Source organism: Cotesia glomerata, linkage group LG5 (genome assembly GCF_020080835.1).
Source record: "Cotesia glomerata isolate CgM1 linkage group LG5, MPM_Cglom_v2.3, whole genome shotgun sequence".
Classification (NCBI taxonomy): domain Eukaryota; kingdom Metazoa; phylum Arthropoda; class Insecta; order Hymenoptera; family Braconidae; genus Cotesia; species Cotesia glomerata.
Window position 1 is genome coordinate 8,050,048 of NC_058162.1, and position 12,862 is coordinate 8,062,909.

Below are 12,862 nucleotides of genomic sequence, written 5' to 3' on the forward strand. Positions count from 1 at the left end.
ACCCTTTAAGCTCTCACGATTCTTATTCGGCTTCAACTTCTTTTTAATATCTAACGGGGTGTGCATTTTAATATCTCGAGGTGTCCATTTTTTATCTCATACTGCGCTTATTTTTTCGCTTCAATAATTTTTTTCAGTGGTGTGCATTTATGACTTAAGACAAGAATTTTCACTTCAGGGTGTGTATTTTTAACTTCATGGAAGATTTAGTAACCAATTTGCATTTTTTACTTCAAAAGATCGATTCCTTACTTCAGGGTCTGCATTTTTTAATTTTGAAGTGTCTATTTTTATCTGGCTTTCCCGTTATTTCGCTTACATAAATTTTTTTAACGTGATGTGCAATTTTAACTTCATTCAAAAATTTTTATTTCAGGGTGCATTTTTTAATTTCTAATTGTTCATTTTTCATCATTCTATACTTCATACTTTGCTTAAATAATTTTTTTAATGGTGTGCATTCAATGACTTCAATCAAAATTTTTTATTTTAAGGTGTGTATTTTTGACTTAATGGAAGATTTAGTAACCAATTTGCATTTTTTATTTCAGAATATCAATTACATCTTTCAAAGTGTGTATTTTTTGGAAAGTTTATTTTTTGTTCTTTGTTTATCTTCAAAACATTTTTATTCTTTGATTTTAGCGATGATGGGTTTCAATTTTATGACTTCAGAAATAAATTTTCATTGTAAAGTGTGCATTTTTTTTATCCTAGCTTTGGGGGACTTATATGGTGTGCATTGTTGACTTCATAAAATATTTTTTACTTTATTATATAAAGTGTAATTTTTTTATCTATATTATCGATTTTTACTAAATTTTATATCTTATATCAGAAGCAATAATTTCTTGATGGTGTGCAATTAAAAATTTCACTAAATTTTCTTCCCTGTATAATATGTCAGAAGTAATTTTAAAAATAATTTTCAAGGCGTGCTTCTGAAACTTTACCGATAACTTGAAATTCAAATCGCGCAATAGTCAAAAAATGAGTAATTAAATAAAAAAACAAATACATTATAGCTCCGTTAAATTTATTTCTCGAAAACGCTATAAATTAATAACACCAGTATATAAACTTATTCATATATATTTTAAATATGTGGAATTTAAGTATAAAAAATAAATTAAAAAAAAACTATTTTCGTAACAGTCTTATACTAGTGATGAACTTAAAAGATTTATGACTCTTCAGGTGGTTATGAATGGGATTCTTTTTTATTAATGGACCCGAAAAATTTAACGTTTAGACACGTTGGGCGCTTATTCACGTTCCGTGACTAATTTCTTTACTAATTGTTTAAGTCACCTCCGTTACAACACTGCGCATTTGTAGTTTCACACTTTTAAAAATACCAAACTTAAATTGCCAACTGAATATATAAAATATAATCAATTTTAATTACAGCTTTACCTTATAAATGAACATACTTACAAGATTGCTGATATTTTTTCAGAAAAATACGAGGAATATAGTTATGTACTTATCCGCAAAAACAAAGAAAGAGACAAGACTTTATTGCCCGAATCGAGAGCATTCTACTATATACTATCTGTATGCTGAATAAATTTACTTCATTTCTTTTTATTTTAGCTCTGAGTTGATCTAATCGCTGTTTAAACGAGTCACGGAAAAATATTGTTGCGACAAGCGGCTCCATTGTGTCTATACATTCAAAATTTTTTTTTTATGACTATTATTATTATTATTTAGAAAGAAAAATTTTTAATTAAATATCAAATCATTTTCTAGTCACTCCAAAAATAGTTATAACTCCTGAAATATTAATTTTATCAAAAATTCATAAGGGGGCCAAAATAGTAGCTTATAAAATTTACCACAAACAATGTTTTGATACTATCAGACATATCTTAAATATTTTGAGACATATAGTAATGAAAGTAATGCTTACATAGTGAAAAATGAAAAATCATTATCTAACTTTACAGCTATCCAATTTCAGAACACAGTAACTGATAATTTTAAGATTTTTAAAAATTTTTTTTGGTAAAAAAAAATTTGCGCGCCTAATTGATAAAAAATTTGATTTATGAATAGAAAATACTTGAATATAAATATTTTTAAGAAAAAATACTTTAAATTAAGGTCTAAAAGTTTTAAAAAATGCAGCAATACTAAAAAAAAATCAGGTATAAAAATTTTGCAGTTACTGTGTTTTAAAATTGGACAGCCGTATAAATATAGTCAAAACGCCTGAAATATTGATTTTTGGGAAAAGTCATAAAAATCCAAATTTATAGCTTAAGAAATTTCGTACAAAAAATATTTTGACATTGTAAAGCTATCTCCAGTATTTCAGAAGATATATATAATGTCTTAACAGTAGTACTTGCTGTCTAGTAAGTGTAATTGTAACCATAACTTCTAAAATAATGATTTAAGATTAAAATATCATTGTTATTATTATTAAAATTTTCTCTATAATTTTTATTATTTTTTTTCTATAAAATAAATTTTGATATGTATTCAATTTATTTAAATCTGCAGCTACTTAGTAAATCTCTTATTACGTGCCCGGTAAATAATTACAGTTTATAATTATTGCTACCCGATGCATTTTGCTGCTATGACTAACTTTATAATAAATATATTACGGTTACAAATTATCGTCTGTTATTCTGTTACGTTATGAGTTATGACTATTACAATACTACTATTTAAATTTATTTTTCATTCTTCATTATTTAAACTTATGACTAATTTATATATTATTTTCTAATGTCTTCTTTGAATAACATTTTGGCGGGCAATTAATTTTTTAAAAAATCTGCCAATAAATAATAACAAAAATAATAATAATAATAAAATTTGTTTGCATCACCGTAACATGTTTTCTCCAAGTCCAGGCGTAATTCGAGACCTGTGGCCAGACCAAGCGGTTCTTTCCTCATGATTATAAATAATAATTATAATAACAATTTAAATAAAGCTATAATAACCGTGATTGTGTTATTAATATGTGTGTGAGAATATTTGTTTTCATATGCACTCAATGCACTCACGTTCGTAAAGAAATTTTTGTAAGCTCATTTTATATTTCAGTGAAATGAAATAAAAAAATTCAATAAAATTTTTTTTTGCAAAAAATTGTTTTTTTTTTTTTTTTTTTTTTTTTTTATTAAACTGTTAATATTTTTGTTAAATAAATTTGAAGAGTATTTATAATCTTATGTAGCGCGAAGGAGTTTTTGCTTATTAGGAACAGTAAAAAATAAAGAAATAATTTATCGTTGAAAGTTGATGTTGAATTTTAAATTACCGCCAATCAATTTTGAATAATAAATTTAAAAATTTATTTCGAGATTGTAAAATATTTATTGACTATAAATAAGTTTGGAATATTTATTACCGATAGTGAGTTGTACCTTAAATTTCTTACCTTATCAACCAGCCATGGAGCAAAATCGCCATAACCTCAAATTTTTCTCACGTCTGCACAAGTGAATTTAACAAAAATACGATCACACTTAATAAACAATTTTCTTACAATAAAAAATTAATTGTCATTGATAAATAATGATAATATTTTGTTAATAATTATTGTATCATTATTCAACATGATTCAAGGGTAAGTTTTAATTTTTTTACACCAAAAATAACAAAGAAAAATTTTTTAATTTAAATTGTAATTTTTGTGATTATTCGGTTTAATTTATACATTCATTAAAAAGTTCAATTATTCTATATAATCAAACGTTATATCCCTTAATTTATTAATTAACTGACAGTTTTTTTATTGAAATTTTAATCATCCGGCTGTCAAAAAGCCATTTTACAAAATATTTAAAGACTATTTAACAATTTTTTTAACAAATTAATTTTGATTTAAAAAATTTCTCAAGTAAAAATTGTAAAAAACTATAGATGTAATTTTTTTTTAAATATTCGTTGAAAAAAAAATCAAAAAAGTTTATTTAATAAAGTGAACCAAGTTGCAATGACAAGTCAGTTTGTAATACCGCTTAATCAATCTGTTGTCTTAACAACAATTATTTATGACATTAAAGTTAGCAGTCACTTGACCATTTTTTAATTTTTTTTAACAAACAAATTGTATGTTAACTTTTTTTCTAATTTTTTTTGCTATAATTTATTTGTTAAAAAAATTATTAAAATTTAATAGATGCTCTTACTTTTACCACAAAAAGCATTTATAATAATGTAGATAAAAACATTCCAACTGTGTTAGCTTTTCTAGATTTGGCTAAAGCCTTCGACACGGTAAATCATAACATCTTACTTGATAAGCTTTGGAAATACGGTATACGTGGTATACCACACCAACTTCTGAAAAATTACTTGAGCAATAGAACACAATGTGTTAAATTAAATAACTATACTAGTGAAACTAAAACTATTAAAGTTGGGGTTCCGCAAGGCACGATTCTTGGGCCTTTGCTGTTTTTATTATACATAAATGATATTTTTAAAGTGATACCAAGCAATGCTATGGTTTCCTATGCTGACGACACAGCTATTTCTTGTACTCAGTGTTCCCATCCGTCACATAATTATCGTAAACGTCACATAATTTGAAGCATTATACGATCGTACATCCGACTTTGATTATGTGACGAAAAGTTACGATAAAATGTGTCTTGTACGGTAATTGTACGATAATTTTCGATATGTTTGATTTTCATTCTTATCCATGCGGGTTAACTTTCATTTATTACCTGCTCGAAGTATGCAGCACCCCGCGGGTGCCCTATCGCCCTACACAGTTTATTTTGTTATGCTAATGTTTAATAAATTAATATGAATCAATATATAAAATTGATTATTTTTTTATTTGATTTCATTTCATGAAGAAACATTTTTTTTGTAAATATTTTTCAAGAGTAAATTTATGTCCGAATTTTAAATGAAAATATTTTGGCATAAAAAAAATTTAAACTATGTAAATTTAGTCAAGAACTTAAGTTTAAAATTTTTTTTTTGTGCGTACGATAATTTTTCAGAAGATCCGATAATTTGACGGCACTGTGTCGATCAGACAAGCAAAAGTTTCTGGGAACACTGCTTGTACTGGAAATAGCTGGAATGAAGTCCAATATAAATTAACTGAGTGGCTTAATAAAATAGATATATGGCTCAGGGAAAACCAACTATCTCTTAATGTAGAAAAATCTACTTTTATTACCTTTGGAAGCTACATAGACAGTATCCCAAATAAGTTTGATTTACAAATAAATGGTAAGCCTCTGACAAGAGTTGATAATTGTAAATATTTAGGGATATATTTTGATAAACACTTGAATTAGGATAAACATGCCTATGAATATCTAAGATATGAATATCTAAGAAGCTTAATAAATTAAATAACTATTTCACTTTCCTTTTTTACAAGCTTAGCCAGGTACTTAATTCTTCTATTTTAAAAACTATTTATCATGGACCCATGTTGCATGGGGAGGAGCCTATAACAATTCAATTAAACCTGTCACATCTCTTCAACATAAAATAATTAAAAAGCTATGTAAAAATAATTACAACAATATCCCCTTGACAATTAGAAACTCATTTATAATAAATGCATTAACTTACTACTATCAAGAATGTAAAAGCCTATTCTATGAAAAATGTACAAATACAAGATCTAAGTTGTTAGTTCTACCAAAAATAAACAAAACTATTAGTACTCAGAATGCTTATTATGTAGCAATTAAATATTATAACAAACTCCCTGCTGATATGAAAACTATAGTCTGTAGTAAAAAATTGTTAAAAAAAAAGTTAAGTTACTGGATAAGAAACCTTAATGGTTAACATGCTTGAAAAATGTAATGGAAAATGCGAGTATTTGATTTGATATTTCTTTTTATGATAATTATCTATAATTTTGTATTTCTTTCTAAATAAATTTATTACTTTTGTACTTATTATCTCTTTGCATTGTATTATCGACAAAAATTTTGTAAAAATTATATATATTGTAAAATTGGTATTTTTGTACTGGTTCTATAAACAGGTGTCTTTACACCTCGATAGAATTCTTTACCAGATAAATAAATAAATATCCGCAAAATTAATTTTCATCAATTATTTTTTTAGAATAACAATATCTGTTTGTTATTACAACTAAATTATTTCGTTAGCGTTACTTAGCTGTTTTTCTTAAAATAACAGAATTTATTTGTTGCCTTAAAAATATAAATTTGTCGACATAAAAAAATAAATTAGTTTTTGTAACTATTTAATTATTTTAACAAAATTAATTACTTAGTTCAAAAGCAAAATTTGTTAGACTAACTAACTAGTTAATGTTACTGCAATAAAATATTTATAGTTAAACCAAAAAAAATATTTGTTATTTCTTTAAAAGAATTTAGTTGATTCAACAAATCAATTTTTTAATTCAGCTAAACTGTATTGTTGAACTAAAAGGTTCTGCTACAATAATAAAACTGTTTTGTTCATATAACATATTAATTAAATTAGTTATCATTTATTTATTTATTTGTAAAGAACCGCCTTCGGCAATTTACAACAATATGTTACATTTTCATGTGTAGAATGTTTAATAATAATGATTTTATACAATACATAGCATCTGTAAAGAGAAGATAAATTTAAAAAATTTAAGGAATTGAAAAAATTTTCTTAAATTTGAAGGAAAAGAAAAACAAAACAAGAAAAAAAATTTTAGTCATTGATAATTGATAAAATATAATTTATCTGATAGTTTATAATCACTATTTGTACACGTGGAATGTTATTATTTTAGAATCACCCTTTTTGCTTAATTTTTTATTATAACACATGATTTTTCATCCCCCTGCTAGCATAATAATTTATTATCCCGACTTATTTTATATTGTCCCAGCAAAAAAATTTTTTTAGTGCAATAATCAAAACTAATATAAATAATTTTCAGGTGCAAAAATTTCTCCACCTGTCGTGCGAGTATAAAACTGTGTTCTCGCTACTTTTCATCATCAGTATCCCGATCAGAAGCGAAAAAGCGTCGGCATGAGTTGTTCGAAGCCGAAAAAAAGTCGCAGCGATCAGCAGTAGGCCGTATAGAAAAAATAAAAGTTCTGTACAACACCCACGAAGACGAGGTGACAATGCTGATGAACAAAAACCTGTCCACTCCTCATGACTGTGCCAAGCACATTTCAGAAGGAGTCGCAAATCTGTCAGCACTTGCTCTAGTCGACGGTGTTCCTTGGGACATGCACCGTCCCCTTCCAGGACCATGTGAGCTGAAACTTTCGACCATGAAAACGCCCCTGGTCCCGGCTGTCAACAACGCTTTCTGGCGCACTTGCTCATTCATGTTGGGCGCTGTAATTGACAACGCCTTTAACGACGAGATCACCTGCCACTTGCACAGTTTCACAGCTCCGAACATTAGATCCGGCAGCTTCATCTACGACGCACAGCTGGACTTGCCGAATTGGACACCAACAGCTTCAGAAATGCGGGTGCTGTCCAGCGAATTCACAAAACTTATTCAGCAGGAGCTGCCTATCGACCGGTTGGAAGTTAACGAAGCTCTGGCTTTGGAGATGTTCCAGGACAATCCGTTTAAGAGCAAACAGATCCCGGACATTGCTGAGAAAAGCAACCAGAAAGTCACGCTCTATAGAATGGGACAGCACGTGGACATCAGCAAGGGACCCATGGTTGCTAATTCCTGTATTGTTGGTCGATTTACGATGACCGCTATTCATAAAATTCAGAAAGAAGGCCTCGATATGTTCCGGTTCCAGGGAATCGCCTTGCCCGAAGGCTTCCTGGTAAATCATGTCATGTATGGGCTGCTGGAAAAACGGGCTCAAAAACTCAACGATATCACCTGGATGCCGAGGATAACCGAACAGGAGCACGATGAACATGTTAAAGTTGCTGCTAAAAATTGAGTATTTTATTGATGATCACTTTTATAAGTAATAAAACGTAAGTTATGTTTATAATTTTCAGTGATTTTTTTATTTTTTCCTTGTTGGGGTTTAAATTAAATTCGAATTAATATTTTTATGTGATTTAAATACAGAGAAGTTTTTAAATTAGTTTGGAAGATAAACATTTAAGTTTTATTAATTAATATTTAAATCAATGGTTTGAGTTATTTTTGCGGAAATTTTGAGAAAATTTTATCGATAAAAATTCGTTTGATTTTTAATTCCTTAAAAATTTTATTTTATTAGTTTGAAACACGGAAAGAACAAGATGACATTGGAATCATCCCAGATTATACTCAGTGATAACTGTGGTGAAAAATACTTTCAGATAGTAGCTAAAAAAATCCAGATTATACTGTGTGATATCTGGATTATAATCACTGTAATCTGGATTATACTAGCTACTATCTGAAATTTTTTTTCACTTAGTATAATCTGGGATGATATCCAATGTCATCTTGTTCTTTCCGTGAAGGTAAACATTTAAGTTTTTTTATTAATATTTAAATCAATGGTTTGAGTTATTTTTGCAGAAATTTTGAGACAATTTTATTAATGAAAATTCATTAATTAATTCCTTGAAAATTTTATTATTTTATTTAAAAAATTAAATTGATAATTTTCTTTTTTAATTTTAATAAAATTAAAAATTTTTTTCAATTTAAATGTATTAAGTTTAGAAATTTAAAAAAAAATGTAAATATCAATACTATATAAAGTATATTTTGTTGATTTTTTAGATTTAATATTATTGAAATAAAAAATATATAAAAATTTTTTTATTCTTTCAAGTTCGATTTTCTACTTATGATTTTTTTTAATTAAAATAAAAAAATTTTAATTCATTTTTTTTTTTCAATTTCAATGTAAAATAATTTTTTCAATATTTCTTAATAAACTTTAAAATCAAATTATTAAATTGTTCCCAATAAAAATCTCATCAATATTGAGCTTAAAAAAAAAAAACAAAGTTTTCACTTAAAAAAAAAAAAAATATTTGAATTTTTCATTAAAAATTTCTCAAAAAGAAATCCCTAAAACTTTTTTAAAACAATAAAAAAAAAATATTAAGTCTTTATCATCTCTCAAGAAAATGAACCATAAAAAAATATAAATAAATAAATAAATCAATAACTATGAGATCGCTTGCAAGCTTTCTGTTCCCAAATAAAATTACCCGGGAGTCTGTTGGCGACAGATCCAGGGCAAGAGACTTTCATTTTCATGTAAATTTCTGGATTATGGGAAGCTCTGGGATGATCAAAATCGTCGCTCTTAAGGATAGATCTAACCAAGAAGGGAGCGAGCTCCGGAGAGCACCGAAGATCCACAGAAATTGTCAGGTCGAACTTGGAGATTCCTCGAGAATTCTGGCGGTCATCAGCTTCGTAGTCCTCAGACTCTGGGGCAAGGTGAAACTTGTTGGCAAATGCTGACCGGTTCATGTTACCGTAGTAGAAGAATTGTCCTCCGTACTCGCCGTAGCCGGAGTAGGTCGAGGAGACTGGGATTCTTGGAAGCGGCATCCTCTTGGTGTGCATCAGTCTTTCTCTGTCGTAGTGGACGGCCTCGTAGTGATGCTCGTTCACGCTTCCAACCAGCCGTCTCAATCTCAGGTGCATGAATCGTTGCTCGTCGCGCCAGGATGTCTCGTCCACGGCACGCGGGACTTCCAGACAGGTGAACCAGGCGCGACGCATCACGTACCGGAGTTGCATGCAAAGAATACTCCCGCGGTTCCCACGTCCTGTTGTCAATCGGAATCCTACTACCCGGCGTCCCTCTGCCAGGCAGTCCAGTATGTCGATGGCCTTGCAACCGGATACTAGGGCTGATCTGTATGTTTTTTTTGTTTATGTGCTAATTAATGTTATTTTCATTTACAGAATTTATCAGAGTAGGGAAACCGCTAGCGATTGATGTTCATGCGGGATTTTAATATTGGATGATTAAATATTAAACAGGACAATATAAAATTTATAGAGCTCCAAATTATAAAACTATTGATGATATTGGAAGTAGCAGATATCTGACAATTTTTTAGATTTTTATGACAATTAAATTATTATAAAAAAATTACACGAAATTGAAATATTTTTTTATAATGGTTTAGTATAAAAATCCAAAAAATTTTCAGATCTTTGCTATCAGTATCATTGAGAATAAATTATTCACACTAGAAAAAAAAAATTTATTAGTTTGTCTGCTTAATTCAAGACAATGAAATTCATCCGATAATTTTCTAGGTTAACGAATTTTTCTATTGAATCGAATCCTTTTTTTTTTTTTGGTGTAAAAAAATATTCTTTATTTTTTAATCAATGTGTCTTAATTAACTACAATAAAAAATTAACTTAATTCGAGCGAAAAAAAGATTTTTATCATCTTGAATGAAGTATAAAAATTTTTTAACTAAGAATTGTTCTTGATTGATTGGAAATTTAATAATAATTATCTGGTTGATTATAAATGATCAAAATTTTTTTTTTAATTTTTTAGTTCAATAATTTTTCCACTTAATCAAATTAATTTTTTTAAAATAATATAAATTGTAATGAATATTTGTAAGTATTTTTAGATTTTTATAATGTTTTTAAATTCCTATTTTATTTTTCACTTTCAATCTTTTCATTTGAAGTTTGGAAAAATATTTTCAGTAATTAGAAAAATTGATAAATTATTTAAGTTATGAATGAAAAAAAAAAAAAAAAATAATAATAAACTGTTAATATGCAGTTAGTCTTAAATTGACGTACAAGTACCGCATGAACATCCTTAACGGTTTAAATATTCAGTTAGAATTTCTAGCGGTTCCCTTATTAACAAGTCAAAAAAATATATCAACTCAATAATAATAACCTGTTGAGTTTGCGTTCCGAGACCTTCTCGAAATAGTTCATGAAACGTTTGCAAAGGGCAAAGAACGCGGTTACTACTGTATCCGGTCCATTGGGGCCGATCAGAGCGGCTGGTCTTACATTCGCGAGGTACAGAAGGTTGTTCAGCTCGTCCAGAAGACTCCCGGCGTAAAAACACAGCCGGGGAAACTTCTCTGGACGCGGTGGGTGTGTGTAGCGCCAGGTTACAGCTCTCAGCATCTTGTACTGAGAGCGAATCAGCTCTAGGATGTTGAAGGCCCGGCTGTGGGCCAGGACGTCGGTCTCGTTCTTCAGCTGGGATATTCGTGACTCTGTTCGAAGCATGGCAGCTTCCAGGCGATGTCCCGCGGAGATAAATACTCCATTTAGGACTGATGTTGCTACTAGTTGACATTGTCTGTAAGATTATTTATGTTTAAAATACTATCAAATAATTTTTTTTTTTTATTTTTATTTATAACTTTTTAATAATTAAGAGAATAAGTAAAATTTTGTTCTTGGGGTATTTATATTAAAAAATTGATTTTTTTGTGACACTGAAACTAACAGACATCTGTCAATTTTTTTGATTTTTATAAAAACTAAATTATTATGAAAAAATTCTAGTAAAAAAATTCCACATTTAGAGATTTCAAAAAGTTACAAGTGCAAACTTTTTAAAAATATTTTTTTTTTTATAATTGATTTGTAATAAAAATCCAAAAAATTGTCAGATGTCTGCTGACTTTAGTTTCACGTTTTTTCTAGTTTAATTGAGTATAATTAGAAATAAGGTAAGAGACCCAGTTACTGACACTGGCCTAATTGTTTGACACTTGCAATTTTATTTCAATTAAAAAAATAAAATGTTCTCAAAAAACCAATTATCTAAAAATTTATAATTTACAAATTTTATTTATTAATTTATTGGAGTTGGCTTTTTTTTTAATTAAAATAAAATTGCAAGTGTCAATAATTGGGTATTTTACTTTATATAGAACTGAATTTGTGTTTTTTTTTTTTTTTTTTTTTACAATTTTATACTCTGAAAAATACTTAACTTGATTAAATAGAAAAATTCTTAAGTTGAAAAAATCATTTTTAACAGTTTGATCGTTTCAATTTAAGTAGAAAAATTTTTTAATTGAGAAATATTTCGTGGTTTAATCTAATTATACTTTATTTAATAATTTTTTGTCTTAGTTCAAAACAACAACACTCTTGAAAATGATTTTCTTAGTTCAAGAACTTTTCTCTTTTTAATTAAGTTAATTTTTTTCTAGTGATAGTCAATTTATAGTGATAAATTTTCGAAAAAAAAAATTATTGAATCAAAAAGGGCCTATACAAAAAAAAAACTTTCTGAGTTAGACATTGACTTTTTGCTATGAAAATTAAAAATTTTTTTAAATCCGAGTAAATTTTCAAAACATTGAATTTTTATCAAATCCTGATATTTTGACATCTCATAAGTATACTTGATTATAACAAAAATTATTTTGTCCATAATTAATGACTCTTGGCGGACACATTGTGACTGCAGGTTGCTAGTTCTTATAAATTTATCGTTAAAATTCAATCTCTTCAAGTATTGAATACCTGGACACGAGTCTCGCGGATGTCGCGACAACTTGACAAGGCAAATACTTGAAAACCATCTCCAAAACTTCTGGCGGCAGGGTCTCCAGCGTGAAAGTTCTCGATCTCGTTTTTGGGCCATCTCTCACTTCCCATGACGACGATATTTTTCGGCGCTTGTTCGCACTCATTTAATAACTTCCCAATCTAATAATCCTTTCTTTTTTTATTTTCTTCGAAAGCCCCTTAGCACATTATCTCCGTGATAACGCCAATTTAATCTAATTAAAATACTATTTTATATATAAATGATAAAATTATACACTTTTTTTTCCTTTCTCTCATTAAAAAATAAACAACAGTCGTTTTTTTCTTGTCAATTACATTCAACGCAATCTTCAGTTAATTTACTATTTTTTTTTTTTTTTTTTTTTTTTTATTTACCAAAATTCATTTTTTTTTTATTTTTTAAATACTTTCTTAACTGTATTT

The 12,862-nt window shown here is 28.0% G+C and overlaps 2 protein-coding genes across 2 annotated transcripts; one reads left to right on the forward strand and one right to left on the reverse strand.

The window, feature by feature from the left end:
- The first annotated feature begins 3,485 nt into the window (after positions 1 to 3,485).
- On the forward strand, positions 3,486 to 7,946 carry LOC123264919 (39S ribosomal protein L39, mitochondrial). Its single transcript, XM_044728452.1, has 2 exons — positions 3,486 to 3,592; positions 6,902 to 7,946. Exons 1-2 carry the CDS (start codon positions 3,582 to 3,584, stop codon positions 7,890 to 7,892), a joined length of 1,002 nt encoding a protein of 333 aa, XP_044584387.1. The 5' UTR covers positions 3,486 to 3,581; the 3' UTR covers positions 7,893 to 7,946.
- A 1,031-nt stretch (positions 7,947 to 8,977) lies between these two features.
- Positions 8,978 to 12,755, reverse strand: LOC123264918. The gene is made up of 3 exons (XM_044728451.1): positions 12,392 to 12,755; positions 10,794 to 11,210; positions 8,978 to 9,770 (listed from the first exon to the last, which is right to left on the reverse strand). Exons 1-3 carry the CDS (start codon positions 12,559 to 12,561, stop codon positions 9,062 to 9,064), a joined length of 1,296 nt encoding a protein of 431 aa, XP_044584386.1. The 5' UTR covers positions 12,562 to 12,755; the 3' UTR covers positions 8,978 to 9,061.
- Positions 12,756 to 12,862: the final 107 nt, after the last annotated feature.